At 42.4% G+C, this 18,697-nt stretch overlaps 1 protein-coding gene across 1 annotated transcript in view; it reads right to left on the bottom strand.

Annotated features, from left to right (window-relative positions):
- Positions 1–18,697, bottom strand: part of LOC142312918 (uncharacterized) — a 268,596-nt gene that overhangs the window by 193,786 nt on the left and 56,113 nt on the right. Inside the window, 1 exon segment of the mRNA XM_075351907.1 lies at positions 17,214–18,263. Coding sequence (XP_075208022.1) covers positions 17,214–18,263 — 1,050 coding nt within the window.

The following is an 18,697-nucleotide window of genomic DNA, read 5'->3' as shown; positions in this document are numbered from 1 at the left end:
CAGTGTGTCTCACTGCAACCAATTGGAGGAGCTGTATGCATCTAGATTGATGTAAAACTTAATAAATAAAAAAATTGGCATAGAGTCCCTCCAAATTATGATACCCAGCACTGATAAAGAATGCGGCTGCGCTTATCAAAATAAGAGGAACCGCATGCGGCTTTTTTTTCTATTAAATCATTTTTAAAAACCGTTATACAGTGCACCCAATTTTGATACCCTACCATGATAAAACCGATAGCTAGGAGCTGGTATTCTCAGGTTGGGGACGTCCACAGTTATTGGGGCCCCACAGCCTAAAAAGCATCCTGCAGCTGCTCAGGATTGTCACATCCACTAGATGCAACAATCCTGGAACTTTATTTTGCTCATGTCGATTGCCCTGGTGCTGTGGCATTTGGAGTAATAAGGGGTTAATAACGGCTCACAGCTGCCATTAAATTCTAGATTAATAATGGTAATGGTGGGCATCTGAGACCACCCCCCCCCCCATTACTAATCTGTTTGAAAAGAAATAAACACAGACACCAAAAAAATCCTTTATTTGAAATAAAATACAAAAAACACACCCTTTTTCACCCCTTTATTCACCCCCAAAACAACCAAATTCGACGTAACCCACACAAGGTCCCACAAAGATTCCATCGCTGCTACATCTGAAGTGACAGCGCACAGGCTTAGAACATGACCGCCAGGCAGAGACTGAGCTGCATGATGAGTGGTGACATTACTCAATTTATTTGCGGTCACAGCTCGAGGTTCCCCTAGTCCTCCACTTATGATCGCAGTTAACCTGGCAATTGAAAGAAAAAAAAAAAACTATGTTGGTCCCCACCATTATTGATAAACATCAAAGGTAAAGCAGACAGCTGGGGCTTATTTTAACAGGCTGGGAAGGTCCATGGTTATGTGGCCCTTCCCAGCCTAAACATGCTAGCCCACAGCCACTCCAGAAGCCTCGCATCACATTATTTGTGCCAATTCTGGTGCTTTCCAGGGTTCTTGCCATTTTCCTTGCGGCATTGGAAATCGAGGTAATAGTTTATGGAATTGATGTCAGCTGTCTACTGCAACAGGCACCATGAATTAATCAACTGATAGTTCTGCAGACATTTCAATATACGTTTGTCTATGGGGAGTGAAAAAGAAGAAAGTTCCTTTGAATTGTACATTGAAGGGGCTAGGGTAGTATTAAAGGGGTGGTTCACCCATATTTTTTATTGTCTAGATCGATATTATATTGAGAAACAATGTTTCTCTCAAATACCTTGTGTTGTCAATAGTGCCTGTGAGAGGCGCTATTGCAGACCGCTGCTCCCCGTCCAGTGACGTACCCGTCCAATGCTGCCTCGTCACATCCGTGCAGCCGGCTACAGTCTTCCAGACTCTGAGCTGTGAGCGGTGTTTCACTGCTGTCACAGCCCATTTGCTCCCCCCTCCTCCTCCCTCCTAGCACAGCACGTCTCCTGCTCCCCCCTCCCTCCTCGCAGAACGCTGCAAGCAAGAGACGTGCTGTGAGGGAGGAGCAGGGAGCAGATGGGCTCAGAATGTAGCCGGCTGCACGGATGTGACGAGGCAGCATTGGACGGGTACGTCACTGGACGGGGAGCAGCGGTCTGCAATAGCGCCTCTCACAGGCACTATTGATAACACAAGGTATTTGAGAGAAACATTGTTTCTCAATATAATATCGATCTAGACAATAAAAAATATGGGTGAACCACCCCTTTAAACTCTTTATGACCCAGGAAGTACCGATAAGTCCTTGGTTATGTTGGGGTAATGAGTAGCAGCTGCTGCGGGGAGCCAGTGGTGATCCCTGCACATGTCTGCTGATCTAATTAGCAAACATGTGTGGCTAACAGATCCACCTGTGCCTATTAACCCCCTTAGGTTGTACTGTCAAAATGTGACAGCGCAATTTAAATGGCCGTGGCGGGGAAAGCGCCGTTTCCCGCTGCCATCGTAGGCAGGGGAGCCGATGGTTGCCATGGTAGCGATGGGTTATGTGATGTCCCCTGTCGTTATCATGATGTATTTCCTGTCAGAGCGTCGGGCACTGACAGGAAAGAAACATTTCTGCAGATCAGAGCTGTGCAGCTGTAATCAACAGAAATGAACAAGCAATCAGCCTGTGCCGTGATAAAGTCCTCTGAGACTATAAAATAGAAAATAAGTTAAAAAAAAAAAGTTTTTCGAAATTTGAAAAAAAAGAAAAAAAAAGTTGAAATCACCCCCTATTTGCCCCATTGAAAATAAAACAGTAAAATAAATATACACATATTTGGTATTGCCACGTTCAGAAATGTCTGATCTATCAAAATATAAAATCAATGTTATCGGTACACGGCGTGGCGAGAAAAAAAATCCAAATGCCAAAATTACGTTTTTTGGTTGCCGCAAAACAACAATGTAATAAAAGGCGATCAAAATGCAGCATCTGCACAAAAAATGGTACCGTTAAAAACCTCAGCTCAAGATGCAAAAAATAACTGAGCCCCAAATCCTGAAAAATGAGAACTCTACGGGTTTCAGAAAATGGCACAAAAAGCGCATTTCTTTTTTTGGGACAAACTTTTAATTTTTTTAACCCTTTAGATAAAAGTAAATGTATACATGTTTGGTATCTATGAACTCGTACTGACATGAGGCATCATATGGATGTTAGGGTGAACTTTTAACCAGAGATCACTTGTTGCCTACTGCCTGGACTAATTGGTGTGAATCGAGTGCATGCTTGAAAAATGAGATCAGACAAATTGTCAGATATTCATCCTTCATCGACCAAAGTCGGCCCAGACTCTGCCTGATTTATTCAAGGGCATGCCTTTATATAACCTAGGAAAGGGGCATGGTCGGCTCTACAGTGAGCATGTGTCCATTGGTCAGTGGGTTGAACAATGTGTTAGTCCATGAGCTGATTGGTGGGCGTCATCGTATTCGGGTCTATGACTTCATTGGATGGATCCATGGTGATGGTGATGGTGATGGGAGGCACGTAATCTGGTGAATCCATGCTGATGGTAGGTCTGTGATGTGATCTGGGCCATCTTCGGTTCCTCTGAAGACTGGTTGGCTTAGAGAATTGATTTAATTGAACACACTTCTCACAATGCTCTATGTCCAGAGGTTAATTAAGTATTTCATCTTTTGGCTCTCCTCAACATGGATACATCAATTTTACCATATAGTGAACACAGTGAATTAAATATCCCAAAAACTATCGTGCAATTGTACTTTTTTTTGCAATTTCACCGCACTTTTCCAGTACACTATATGGTAAAACTAATGATTTCATTCAAACGTACAACTCGTTCTGCAAAAAACAAAGCCTCACATGGCAAGATTCATAGAAAGCTAAAAAAGTTACGGCTCTTGGAAGGTGAGCAAAAACTGAAAATGGAAACAAAATCGCCTGGAGTGAAAGGGTTAAAGTCACGTCTCAAAATCAATATGCTTTGTCCTGACCTGAATTGCACAGTGAGGCAAACATGACCTTGTTTATAAGATCTTTGACCATCAACAGCCGTCCCTATCCATCAGTGCGAGACTCGGAAAACTCATAGGGAAGAGTGTGAACTTTGAATCCGGGAAAGGGCTATGGTAATCCGTGGGAAATCAGTAAATAAAAATCTTATAAGGCTTACATTGGCAGAAATGGGTTTCCTGCAGAAAGTTAACAGCCATCTTCCTCTTGAAAACGAGATTCAGTAAAATGGACCTTTTCCCGTGCTATGGAAACCTTTGACGTTTAACGAGCCCACTGTTAAGGTGGTGTCACACACAGCAACGACATCAATGACATCGCTGCTAAGTCGCCATTTTCTGTGACGTAGCAACGACCTCAACAGCGACGTCGCTGTGTGTGACACCTAACAACGATCAGACCCCTGCTGCGAAATCGCTGCTCGCTCCTGAATGTTCCAGGTCATTTTTTGATCTCTGCTATCCCACAGCGCCATGATGATAAGCTCAGCATCCTTGTATTTGACACCGCAGCAGCGACGGTCACGACGATGCTGAAGGCAGTGACGTAGGACTGAAGGCAGGACAAGGGCGTGTTTTTGCGGAGTATTTTACAATGCCCCTACGACTGCGATTGGTGGTTACAACAGCATTCTGATTGGGTACCTTGCTGAAGGTGTTACAGTGATTTCATTCTTTAAGTTCCATTCTTTGTTCCACGTAATAGATTCTCTGTCTGGTGTCGCTAGTGTGTCCTTCTTTGTGGATCTGAATGAAATGAAATAGAATAAATGAAATCACTACTGCGTCTTCCTTTGTTTGGCACGGTCACTTAATCAGGCGCCGCTGTAGTGATCACCAATCGGAATAGAGGGGCGTGAAAAAAGGCAACTCAAAACATGTCTGAGGTCTGAGTCGTCGCACTGCGACGCGTGTGACACCGCACAACGACCGTCGAGGTCGCTATGATTGCTGCTCCATCGCTGCTTAAAATTACATGCTTGACAGCTTACTAGCGATCATCTATGGTCGCTGTTACGTCACAGGAAATGGTGACGTAACAGCGACATCGTTGTCGTTGTCATTGTGTGTGAACCCAGCTTTAATTCATATTACTGTAATGGTCTTGCACAATTTTTGTTAAGGACTGGGAAGCGGGGAGGGAACAGTAAGGGTAGGGAGTGAGTAAAAGGGGAAAAAGAAAACTGGTAGAAATAAGACTAGCTAGAGAAAACAAGTAATACAGAAAGAGAAGACTCGAAGACTCAAAGCAACGCTAATGCAAATTGCCCAGAGAAAAAAAATGGGGAGTCTCCAGTCTCTTGGAGACTCTACAGGGTAAAAGTAAAGGAGGGAGAAGGAGGGACTCAGCACCAATACCGCAGAATAAAATGTAGAAACTTTATTTCATCTTTTTAAAAACAGTCAAAAATGTTCCAAAATAAACGCCATGTGGCTTGCCGCGTTTCGGACAAGGGGGGGAAATAAAAGCAGTCCTTAATCACAAGCCAAGATGTATTAACGTGATAAAAATAGCATGCATGAAAATAAATGTTTATGTTTCATGCATGCTATTTGTATCACATATGCACACATATATGATACTTGTATATTACTCTACATTAGATATATATATATATATATATATATATATAATTTTTTCCTCCTCTCATATGTTAGTTTCATGGGTTAATTACACCCCATTCTGTCAACGCCTTTCTTTTCCTCATTTGCATTTTTCAGGAAAACACCCTTCCTGTTCTGTGACTTGCTGTCCTCTTTCTTTGAACGCTATATATACCTGTTGCCGTTAATACATCTTGGCTTATGATTAAAGACTGCTTTTATTTCCCCCCCTTGTCCAAAACACATCAAGCCGTATGGCGTTTATTTTGGAACATTTTTCACTATTTTTAAAAAGATTAAATAAAGTTTCTACATTTTATTTTGCGGTGTTGGTGCTGAGTCCCTCCTTCTCCCTCCTCTACTCTTGCCTTGGATTATGGACCTGCCTGTCCGGTGGAATACGAGCATCCATTCAAACCCTGGAGAACATTATATGGGTGAGCTGAAATAATTCCCCCTTCTCAGACTCTACAGGGTGCAAGCGGAACCACAAGAAAAGTGCTGTCAGACACCTAATAAATAAGAATATTAACAACAACAAGTTATTAAAATCGCATCCCCCAGCCCAACACTGGGTTTACCTTCTGAAAGACGGGGTGGAGTTACATCAGCTTAAGAGTCTATTAGCAATAGTAATTGTAAAAATTGCAAAACAAACAATATTGGATAAAACATCAATACCCTAAACCAGAAAAAGTGGAGCCACTCCCCCCTCTATTCTCCTTATCCTCAGAAAAGTCTCATTTAAGAACTGAGCCATACAATAGAGAGCAAATTTAGAGAACAACACACTATTTCCTAAATGTTAAGGTCATTAACGTCCTTAGTTATTGGGATTTCCGGGTGCCTCCTCTCTCTGTATTGCCGGACGGGGCGGAAATGGCCGCGCGCCATGCGATGCACTGCGCCGCATTGGCGGTATCTCAAGGCGAGCCCTGAGTGATCCAATGGAAGCATTTTGTGTATAATTAAAGGTCCTCTTCCGGGGTCGAGAATAAGCCCGCCCTGAGGAAGCTGATATGTGCGACACGAAACGCGCGTTTGATGGGTATTGTTGGTAGTGGGACATATGAGTGACGATCTTCACTAATGGGTAAGCGATCTGTATAGGGATTCATTTCATGTTATACAGATTTATTTGATTTATGTACTAATTCAGCTCTGTACTAGCACCCTTGTTATTGTGGTTTATGATCGTACTCCTCTGGCCCACATGCCTTTGGGTGTTTTCCCTTTCTGTAGCACTTTTAACCCTTTCATGTTTGTCCCATACTATATGTCATTTTTATATGAATAAAAATCCTTTTTATTGCCTTGTAAAAGCTCCTGTTTTTTCTGGTTCTTTATGATAAGGTCATTGTGTAGTCCTATTTTTGAGGAAAGCCATTGGATCAAATACTTAATTAACCTCTGGACATAGGGGACTGTGGGAAATGTGTTCAATGAAATCAATTCTCTATACCTAAGCCAGTCAGTCTTCAGAGGTATCCAAGATGGTCCCCGATGACATTATAGACCTGCCCATCAGCGTCACTGCAGATTTGCCCAATTATGTCATATACCAGCCCATCAGTGTCACCATGGATCCGCCAGATGACATCATAGACCCACCCATCAGCATCACCGCAGATCCGCACTGATGATGTCATAGACCCGCCTACGATGACAACCACCAATCAGCTCATGGACTAAGGGGCGCTTTGCACACTACGACATCGCAAGCCGATGCTTGCGATGCCGAGCATGATAGTCCCCGCCCCCGTCGCAGCTGCGATATCTTGTGATAGCTGCCGTAGCGAACATTATCGCTATGGCAGCTTCACATGCACTCACCTGCCCTGCGACGTCGATCTGGCCGGCGACCCGCCTCCTTATTAAGGGGGCGGGTCGTGCGGCGTCATAGCGACGTCACACGGCAGTGGCCAATAGAAGCGGAGGGCGGAGATGAGCGGGACATAAACATCCCGCCCACCTCTGTCCTTCTGCATAGCCGGCGTGAGCCGCAGGATGCAGGTAGATGTTCCTCGCTCCTGCGGCTTCACACACAGCAATGTGTGCTGCCGCAGGAGCGATGAACAACATCGTACCGTCGCAGTAGCGGCATTATGGAATTACCCGACACTACACCGATGATACGATTACGACGATTTTGCGCTCGTTAATCGTATCATCTAGGATTTACACACTACGATGTTGAGAGCGACGCCGGAAGTGCGTCACTTTCGACATGACCCCACCGACATCGCACCTGCGATGTCGTAGTGTGCAAAGTGCCCCTAACACATTGTTCAACCCACTGACCAATGGACACATCTGGGCATGCCCACTGTAAGGCTATGTGCGCACGTTGCGTACAGTCACTGCAGAAATTTCTGCAGCGATCTGAAGAGCACATGTGCGCTTTAAATCGCTGCAGAAATGTCCGTAGTGAAAAAAAAAAAAGCCGATTCCATGCGCTCTGCCTGCAGCTCCTCCCATAGACAGAGCAGGAGCTGCCGGCAAAGCGCACGGAAGAAGTGACATGTCACTTCTTAGAACGCAGCGCTTCGGCAGTAGCCGAAGGGCTGCGCTTTAAAACGCCACGTGCGCACGGCCCCTGCACAATCTCCATAGACTGTGCAGGGGACGCAGGACGCATGCAGTTACGCTGCGCTACAAAGCGCAGCGTAACTGCATGTATTTACGCAACGTGCGCACATAGCCTTAAGCCGATCATGCCCCTTTCCTAGGTTATATAAGGGCATTTTTCAGTTGAAATAAAGTCTGTTCTGAGCCACCTCTGATCGAGGAAAGATGAACATCCGACTGTGTGTGTCTGATGTCATTTTTCAAGCATGAACTTGATCAAACACCAATTAGGTCAGATAGTAGGCAACACGAATGAAATCTGGTTAAGTATTCACCGTAACACTATGTAATTATATCCTAACATGAGCAAACTAGCAGTATTTTAAGCTTATTTGATAAATTGAATTTTTTCCAAAGCACATAATAAAAATGTAAATGAGATAAATTAAAAATATTACTGATCAAAATTAGAGAACACTTTCAGATATCTGAAAGTTAATGGTGTTAATCTGGCACCTGGAGCTAATTTCCTTAATTGCAAATCAAAAAAGTCTGTGGAGCCTCTGTTAGGAGTCTCAACACAGAAACAGGGGGCAATGCACCTAGGATTTCACTGTTTTGAGCGCCTTCGTTGGCTGCTGGCAGTGTTTTCTCTGGCTGGTCTTCCCGAGATCAGTGATTGTTTTGTCTTGTAATTTCCTTAATTATCTGACAAACCCTATGTAACTGTCAGCCTAATTTTCCAGTTTGCACTGACTTTGCAAAAATGGTATGGTGTTCCAAAGTGACTGAAACCCTCCAGCAGCAGGTTGTCCATGTGAAGGCCAAAGGGGTGACCCTATCAGCCATAGCAAGATACGTTGGTTGTTACAAGCCTGTGATTTTGAGAATATTGCATCTTTACAACATCACAAACACTTCAAGAAGGCTGGTCACACTCAAAATACAAATTTAAAAGAGTACAGAATAATGCAGAGAATCTCCATGGGTAATCGTTTCAACACTGCAGCAGGAATTGCTCGCCAGTTCAGCACCAATCTGTCTCGTCATACAGTGTCATAATGTTTGAGCATTTGGACTGACAGCCCACTCTGCAGTGACCAAACCTCTCATTATCATAATCAAAAGGCTAGACTCACTTTTGGTGAGGAGCAAGTTGTGTGGACAGAGAAGCCGTCCACAGTTCATTTTAGTGATGAAAGCAACTTTCATTTATTTGGGTCTGATGGGAAGCATTATGTTCATCGACAAACTGGGGAAAGACTGAACCCAAAGTGTGTTAAGACGACAGTGAAAGGTGGTGGAGGAAGTGTCATAGTTTGGAGAATGCTTTCTGCAGAAGGAGTTGGACCTCTCATACAGCTATATGGCAGAGTGATTGCAAGTGTGTATCAGAACCTTCTTCAACAACACGTGATTCTTTACTTGTGTTCATCACTCAATCAGACAGCAATTTTCATGCAGGACAATGCCCCCTATCATACAGCAAAACGGGTAAAGCAGTTCCTTGAAACAGAAAACATTAAAACAATGAAATGGCCAGCCTACACCGTGTGCAGAACTATTAGGCAAATGAGTATTTTGATCACGATACTTTTTATACATGTTGTCCTACTCCAAGCTGTATAGGCTTGAGAGCCAACTACCAATTAAGTAAATCAGGCAATGTGCATCTCTGTAATGAGGAGAGGTGTGGTGTAATGACATCAATCCCTATATAAGGTGTGCTTAATTATTACGCAACTTCCTTTCCTTTAGCAAAATGGGTCAGAAGAGAGATTTGACGGGCTCTGAAAAGTCCAAAATTGTGAGATGTCTTGCAGAGGGATGCAGCAGTCCTGAAATTGCCAAACTTTTGAAGCGTGATCACCGAACAATCAAGCGTTTCATGGCAAATAGCCAACAGGGTCAAAAAGCACAAGGTGTGCCATACTCGGGGACATCGAAAAACTGTGGGAAGGAAGGCGCAAATAGGGTCTTACCCGGTATACTCGGGGACATGGCCAAGGTAAGGAAGGCTGAAAAACGACCACCTTTGAACAAGAAGCATAAGATAAAACATCAAGACTGGGCCAAGAAATATCTTAAGACTGATTTTTCAAAGGTTTTATGGTCTGATGACATGAGAGTGACTCTTGATGAGCCAAATGGATGGGCCAGAGGCTGGATCAGTAAAGGGCAGAGAGCTCCACTCCGACTCAGGCGCCAGCAAGGTGGAGGTGGGGTACTGGTATGGGCTGGTATCATCAAGGATGAACTTGCGGGACCTTTTCAGGTTGAGGATGGAGTGAAGCTCAACTCCCAGACCTACTGACAGTTTCTGGAAGACAACTTCTTCAAGCAGTGGTACAGGAAGAAGTCGATATCATTCAAGAAAAACATGATTTTGTGCAGGACAATGCTCCATCACATGCATCCAACTACTCCACAGCGTGGCTGGCCAGTAAAGGTCTAAAAGATGAAAAAATAATTACATGGCCCCCTTGTTCACCTGATCTGACACCCATAGAGAGCCTGTGGTCCCTCATAAAATGTAAGATCTACAGAGAGGGAAAACAGTACACCTCTCGGAACAGTGTCTGGGAGACTGTGGTGGCTGCTGCATGCAATGTTGATCGTAAACAGATCAAGCAACTGACAGAATCTATGGATGGTTGGCTTTTGAGTGTCATCATAAAGAAAGGTGACTATATTGGTCACTAATTTTTTAGGGTTTTGTTTTTGCATGTCAGAAATGTTTATTTCTAAATTTTGTGCAGTTATATTGGTTTACCTGGTGAAAATAAACAAGTGAGAGGGAATATATTTGGTTTTTATTAAGTTGCCTAATAATTCTGCACAGTAATAGTTACCTGCACAAACAGATATCCTCCTAAGATAGCCAAATAAAAGAAAAAACACTCCAACTTCCAAAAATATTAAGCTTTGATATTTATGAGTCTTTTGGGTTGATTGAGAACATAGTTGTTGATCAATAATAAAAAAAAGTCCTCTAAAATACAACTTGCCTAATAATTCTGCACACTGTAGAGTCCTGATCTAAACCAAATACAAAACCTCTGGAAAATACTTGGTACCAAAGTTATGGCCAAGAAACCCACGACAGTCAAAGAACTGTGGCATAGATTGGAAGAGTGGACCAAAATCACACCAGAGCAGTGTAAGAGACTAGTGATGTCCTGTAGCTGCAGATGTGCTGAAGTCATTCAAAGTAAAGGCCTGTACACTTCCTACTGATTGGTGACTGTTACCTTCAGAAAATGTACTTATCTTTCTGTGTGCTACAGTCATTGTTGTTCTCTAATTATGATCATCACGTTTTAGGCAAAATAAAGGTTATATGTTGTTAGGGCCAGGTGGACGGGCAGACCCAGGAGGTGGATCCACTGGGCTGAACACCTCACCGAAGGCAAGGTGCCCGATAGCCGGAGCACTACGGGTAATAGGACAGTCCGTTCAGAGGAGTGGAGAAGTCCCTGGGACCACGGAGTCACTGAAGGTAGTCCGGGTGACGGAGCTCAGGTTCGGAGGCCGAGATGACGTCAGGCAGAGTCCGGAACCGACGGAGCGAGAAGACGGGTCACCACAGGGATCGGAGATGGTATGAACTGACGGGATGGCAGACCGTCACCGTTCGGGGTTCGGGTATCGTCAGGACCGGTTGGCGAGGCAGGAGCGGCTCTAGGAGAGAGATAGGTAAGTATACCACAAGACACAAGGAGACCTGACTCCTAGTTTAGCAAAACACGAAGAACAGGCCCCGCCCACTTGGAAAGGATCTCCCTATATACCCTGTACCTGATTCTTCAATATCCTGTTGGAGGACACTGGCCCTTTAAGAGAGGGTCAATGACCGCGCGCGCGCCTTAATGCGCATGCGCGAGGCCCGAGTGCCAGAAGCCAGAGCAGGGAGCGGTGAACAGGAGGCAGGAGAGCCAGGCTGGAGCAGAGTTGCCGACGGGCGCCGGGAGCGGGGACCGGGCTGCCTGGGGACCGCAGGTGATGGGGCATATAGGCCGTGGAGCGGGGGACGCCTGGCAGAGGAGCCGGGGAGCGAGGCAGGAGAGCCGGGGAGCGTGGCAGGGGAGCCGGGGAGCGTGGCAGGGGAGCCGGGGAGCGTGACATATGTTGATAAACTTTGGATCTTTTGTAAAACACTGTTCCAGTAGCATGGTGTTCCCCTTACAAAAAAATTTCAAATGTTGATCAATGTAGATTACATTATGTCTTAAAAAAGCAAGTGATCATACATTGTTCTCTAATTTTTATCTCCAGTGTATATGTAGGAGGCAGAGTAATGTTGCCTGTACCTAAGTATGACCAACCACTTTGCGAATATAAACAGAAAAAGAATACCACGACTTGGAGTTCTATTGCGTCTTCTAGACTAGAGGGTACTGTAAGTTTAGAGGGTGCAATATAGGGATTGGCCAATGAAAAAGAGTCAGAAGTTATTCAAAGAGAATCTTGTCTTGTCACGGATGGCCACATTTTATCAATTGTGAACATAGCAAGACAGGGTACCCTTCCAAAAATAGCCAGTTGGGTATGGGACAGGGTCCAAACTGAAATTAGAAAACAGCACGTAGGTCCGTGTGTCGTTTTAGATACAATGTAGAGCCCTCTTTTTTTCACAGTGAGATGGAAGGGATAACCCCATCTATAGGCAGCTCTAGCCTCTTGAATCTTTACTAAAAGCTACATTACTACATTAGGTGTCTCATGCAAAGTGGACAGCTTTAGACATCAGGAGAGACCTTGATCACCACATCGTCCAAGGAGATATGGTTGATGGACAAAGAACGAAGAATTTCTTTTCTCTAGAACACTGAATTTTACAGGAAAGATCTCTTGGATTTTGTGGTAAGACCCATTCCAGAGACCCGATGTGCTCTGTTGATGACATACGAGGTATTTAACGGTCCATGTGACCTTATTAAAGGGAATCTGTCCTCAGATTTTTGCCACACTAAGCGGCTCAGTAAGTGAAAACCGCTGGATACAGGTTCTCTGCCCCTATGTTATGCTACTCTCAGACTATGTGGCAAAAACCTGGTGACAGATTCCCTTTAGCCCTTACACTTCCCGTCAATTTTTTGTTTTTTCTTTCCTTTCTTCTGAGAGCCATAACTTTTTTTATTTTTTTGTCAATATAGCTATATGAGGGTTTGTTTTTGGCAGAATAAGTTGTATTTTTGAACGACACCATTCAATTCTGCCCCATATTGTACTAAAAAATGGGAAAAACTGTGGTGAAATTGTAAAAAAAAAGTGCCATTGCAAAATTGTTTTTTTGGATTTTTATTTATTGTGTTCACTATACAGTAAAACTGACCTTGCATTATAATTCCCCAGGTTGGTATGATTTTGTATAATACCAGAGGCATATAGTTTTACTTTTATCTTAGTGGTGAAAAAAAATTCAAAAGTTTGTAAAAAAAAATAAATAAAAAAAAAAAGCACTTTTGTCACCATTTTCCGAGACTCCTAACGTTCTCATTTTTCGGGATCTGGGGCTCACTGATGTTTTTTTTGTCTTGAGCTGGTGTTTTTAATTATACTATTTTTGCGATAATATGTTTTGATTGTCTGTTATTGCATTTTAATGCAATGTTGTGGCAACCAAAAAAACGTAAGTTTGGCGTTTGGTAAACGGCGTAGAGAGAAAAAAATCCAATCAGATTATTTTATATTTTGATAGATCGGGCATTTCTGAATGCGCGATACCAAATATGTGTATTTTTTAATTATTATTGTTTTATTTTCAATGGATCAAAAGGAGGGTGATTTGAACTTTTAGGGTTCTTTAGTTTTTAATATTTTTTTAAAACTTTTTTTTTACATTTTTATTTTTCTAGTCCCCCTAGAGGACTTTATGCCTGCACACTCCGATCTCTTCAGCATTGCTCCAATTAGCAGAAATGCTGTTCTCCTGTGAGTGCTATCTGCCGGCATTCACAGGAAGTGAATCATGGCAGTGACAGGGACCCTGCGCTGCCATTGCAACCTATTGGCAACCGGGGTCGAGCGACTATTGCATGTATCTCTATAAAAACAGTATAAATATAACAATGTTATTAATTGCACAAAGATAAAGTGCCTAATATCATAGTGCAAAGTGCATAACTAATCCCCTACATATAGTAGTACAGGCGTAAAAATATCCTAGCCCTTTGAAAATTTGTTTGTCAAATATCCAGCAGGAAAGGCTTAAGTGAGTCTAATTAATAATAGAAGGCTAATCCATTACGTGGAAACAACATCAATGTGAGGGTAATCTGGCCCATTAAGGGTCTGTTATTCAAATGCCCAGCAGGGAAGGCTCAAGTGAACATAGGTAGTAATTCGATCACTGTGCCGTCTAATAACAAGAGCAGCCTGTGTAGCCAGACATGAAAGGGTTAGAGATATTGCTTATTAAATAAATATGCAGTGATTTTCGTCCATCCCTATCGCACCAACGCACGTTTCATGAGAAAAAGTCTGTAGGAGATAGAGTTGCTTTGTGCTTGGTGTTGTTGTAGTGTTAACCGTCATCTTGTTGTTTCCACCCTGCTCTTGTTTTCCTTTTAATCTCTTATTGTATTATACCTCTATGTGTGTGTGTTTGTGCGTGTGTTGTATGACAGTATTTTGGTTTTCCGTTTGTCTATTTCTGTGGGTTAAATCACACTCTTGTACCGGCTCACCCCGGGAGAGGGGATAGAAAGTCAGGGCTGGTCAAGCATAGGGCAAGGAAGGAGACTTAGCCATCCCCACCATTAGGGAATAGGGATAGCACAGATAGTCTGAGAGTCAGCTGGAGGGCCCCAGTTTATTGCCATTCCCACAGTCCTGCGTGACACCCTCATGCATATTTACGGCTTCCCCCGCCAACTCTATGTGACTGCATCTGTGATTTGTTGTAGTCAGACTGCCAGCGTGCAGGATGTAGCAGAGGTGGGGTTGTTGTGGGACCTGTAGGGATGTTTTGGGGGTTAATACATTAGAGAAAAAGGGTGTTTTTCTTTTTTTTGTTAAATAAAGGAATTTTCTATTTTGTGTTTCTTTTTACTTACACGATTAGTATGGAGGGTCACCTTGATCCCTCCCGATTACTAACCTCGGCCTTGATGACAGGCATGATTTTTTGACAAATCACAGTTGTCATTAACCCCTTCTATTATCTTGATTGCCACCGCACCAGGGCAAACAGGATGAGCTAGGAAAAGCGCTAGTATTGGCACATATAATAGCTGTGCCAATTCTGGGGCAGTTGCGGGCTGCCTCGCCAGCCTGAGAATATTGGTCCACAGCTGTCTGCTATAGCTTGGCTACGTATCAAAAGTGGGGCGATACCACGCCGGTTTTTAAATTATTTATTTAAATAATTAAAAAAGAAAAGCTGCATGGGTCTCTTGTATTTTGATACACAGCCAAAATAACACATACAGCTGGAGGCTGCACCTTACAGCTGTCTTCTTTATCTGCGCTGGGTATCAAAATACGGAGGTCCCTATGCCATTTTTTTCCAATTATTTATTTATTTTTACACTCCACAACCAATCAATCACAGATGCCGGTGGTCTGACTACAACCAATCATAGACCCTGTCACAAAGGGTGGGCGGGGTAAGCAGTGAATATTTATGAGCTTTAATGAGCAGATCCAGAAGCAGTGTGACAGCCGTGCTGAGACCCAGATAGTATAATTGTCCTGCTTTAATCCCCATTTTGCTTCCTTTTAACTTTTTTTTTTATTTATGTTTATCCGAGAGCCTGTACCTGAACAGTAAGGGGTGCTTCACACACAGCGAGCTCGCTGCCGAGATCGCTGCTGAGTCACGCTTTTTGTGACGCAGCAGTGACCTCATTAGCGATCTCGCTGTGTGTGACACTGAGCAGCGATCTGGCCCCTGCTGCGAGATCGCTGCTCGTTACACACAGCCCTGGTTCGTTTTCTTCAAAGGCGCTCTCCCACTGTGACACACAGATCGCTGTGTGTGACAGCGAGAGAGCGACAAATGAAGCGAGCAGGGAGCAGGAGCCGGCGTCTGACAGCTGAGGTAAGCTGTAACCAAGATAAACATCGGGTAACCAAGGTGGTTACCCGATATTTACCTTAGTTACCAGCCTCCGCAGCTCTCACGCTGCCTGTGCTGCCGGCTCCGGCTCTCTGCACATGTAGCTGCTGTACACATCGGGTTAATTAACCCGATGTGTACTGTAGCTAGGAGAGCAAGGAAGCGGTGTGCGCTGGTAACTAATGTAAACATCGGGTAACCATACCCGATGTTTACCTTAGTTACCAGTGTCCGCAGCTTCCAGACGCCGGCTCCGTGCAAGCGCAGCGTCGCTTGCACGTCGCTGCTGGCTGGGGGCTGGTCACTGGTGAGATCTGCCTGTTTGACGGCTCACCAGCGACCATGTAGCGATGCAGCAGCGATCCTGACCAGGTCAGATCGCTGGTCGGATCGCTACTGCATCGCTTAAGTGTGAAGGTACCCTTACACTGACTACCCTGAGAAGTCAATGTCTGGTACGGACCCTGAACTTTACAGATCGGTTTGCCCAGCACTAATAATGAACAATAAACAATATACCTTATCCTCTTGCATCGAGATTGTTTATTATAAACTGTTAGTTTTATATGAAAAAAATAAGAAATTTTTAAACAAAAAAAAAAGTTTCACATCAGATGTTCTTACAAAGAAGGAATGGATCATAGATGTAATTAGTAATTTGTAACATGAATGTTTATTATTGTAATATAAAGAATCTAAAATTGATTGTTCAGAAAGAAGAATGTAGATTTAAAGAAACTGTAATGAATGGCAGATAACAGAGACTGGGAGTTAGAAACAAAGTAGGAAGAAATCAGTATTTTTTTGAGAGGCAGAGGGAGGGGGTTGTAATACTCATCAATAGAGGGAATATATAAATAAACAATGTGATATATTTATGATAATGTTATATAGCTTTTTAGCTAACCAATGTGTATTAGTAACTGCATATAATTTAATTGCAATGTAATTTCTAACCTTTTCCCTTCTCATTTACTCATTTGTCATTACTTTGTCTGTGTTATATTTTCTTGTACAGTTTTGAAATATGTATACATCTCCCTTGTGTGAGTTCTCTGATGGACAACTAAATCTGATTTCTGATTAAAACATTTCCCACATTCTGAACATGAATATGGCTTCTCCCCTGTGTGAATTCTCTTGTGTCTAACAAGACCTGATTTATCTACAAAACATTTCCCACATTCTGAACATGAAAAAGGCTTCTCACCTGTGTGAGTTCTCTGATGGACAAATAAACCTGATTTTTGATTAAAACATTTTCCACATTCTGAACATGAATATGGCTTCTCACCGGTGTGAGTTCTCTGATGGACAAATAAACCTGTTTTTTGATTAAAACATTTTCCACATTCTGAACATGAATATGGCTTCTCCCCTGTGTGAGTTTGCTGATGTCTAAAAAAATGTGACTTATTTACAAAACATTTCCCACATTCTGAACATGAAAATGGCTTCTCCCCTGTGTGACTTTTCTGATGGATAAATAGACCTGATTTTTGATTAAAACATTTTCCACATTTTGAACATGAATATGGCTTCTCTCCTGTGTGAATTATCTGGTGTCTAACAAGATCCGACTTATTTACAAAACATTTACCACATTCTGTACATGAAAAAGGCTTCTCCCCTGTGTGAGTTCTCTGATGGACAAATAAACCTGATTTTTGATTAAAACATTTTCCACATTTTGAACATGAATATGGCTTCTCTCCTGTATGAGTTCTCTGATGGATAACTAACGCTGATTTCTGATTAAAACATTTTCCACATTCTGAACAGGAAAAGGGTTTCTCACCTGTATGAGTTTTCTGATGAACAATTAATTCTGATGTCTGATTAAAACATTCCCCACATTTTGAACATAAATAGGGCTTCTCTCCTGTGTGAATTTTCTGATGTCTAACAAAATTTGATTTATCTGTAAAACATTTTCCACAATCTAAACATGAAAAAGGTTTCTCACATGTGTGAATTATCTGGTGTTTAACAAGACTTGATTTATCTGCAAAACATTTCCCACATTTTGAACATGAAAACGGCTTTTCCCCTGTGTGAATGTTCTGATGGATAACTAAATTTGATTTTAGATTAAAACACTTCCCACATTCTGAACATGAATATGGTGTCTCCCCTGTGTGAACTCTCTCATGTCTAACAAAGTCTGATTTCCGGTTAAAATATTTCCCACACTGTGTACAAGAAAATCTTTTCTTCATTTGAATTTTTTTAAGAGTAACCAAAGACATTTTGAGTGACAAACATTTTCTATATTCTGCACTTGAAAATGGCTTAGTTGTTTTAAAACCAGTTTGATTTTTAAAGTCTCTTTGGTAAATTTTATTTTTTTTAACAGTCTGTGATGAATCAGAAGATAGGAGTGGTTTAAAAGGATCAGATGATAGATCTTTGCTATGAAGGGATGATAGTAAATCTGGAGTAATGGCATTCACTTCAGTTATATCTTGTGTGATATCAAGGTCATCTGATGTAAAAATTGCAGATATCCATTGTCCCTCTGATCTCCTAGCACAGTCACCTGCTAAGAATCAAAAATATTTTTGAATAAAATATTCTTAAAATAAATATGTACAACATTTCTAAAATATTCATGGAAATACATCGTATGGAGAAAAATTCAATTATTTACCAAGACAAAAACATTTTACAATCTAAGAAAAGACCTCAGAACAGGAATGTGTAGCACATGATATTCAGACCTGTTTGTTCATTCTGCCCCTTAACACTGGAATAAGAATCTACAAAAACATTTTGTGTAGGTCAAAATGATATCAATAAAAACTTACCCGACTGGTAAATAATTGTTGGACAATGGTAAGAGAAAGGAAAAAATGGTTTTGCAGAGTTTTTATTCATCATTTAAATAGAAAAAAAGATCAATGCTTGGTATTGCGGAAATCAGACTGATGAGAGCAATTATGTCTCCAGTCATTTTTCCCGCAAAAAAAGGTGAAA

The sequence above is a fragment of the Anomaloglossus baeobatrachus genome, chromosome 5 (assembly GCF_048569485.1).
Source record: "Anomaloglossus baeobatrachus isolate aAnoBae1 chromosome 5, aAnoBae1.hap1, whole genome shotgun sequence".
Taxonomy (NCBI): Eukaryota; Metazoa; Chordata; class Amphibia; order Anura; family Aromobatidae; genus Anomaloglossus; species Anomaloglossus baeobatrachus.
The sequence above is the reverse complement of the archived record's forward strand: the minus strand, read 5'-3'. Positions and strand labels throughout refer to the sequence as shown.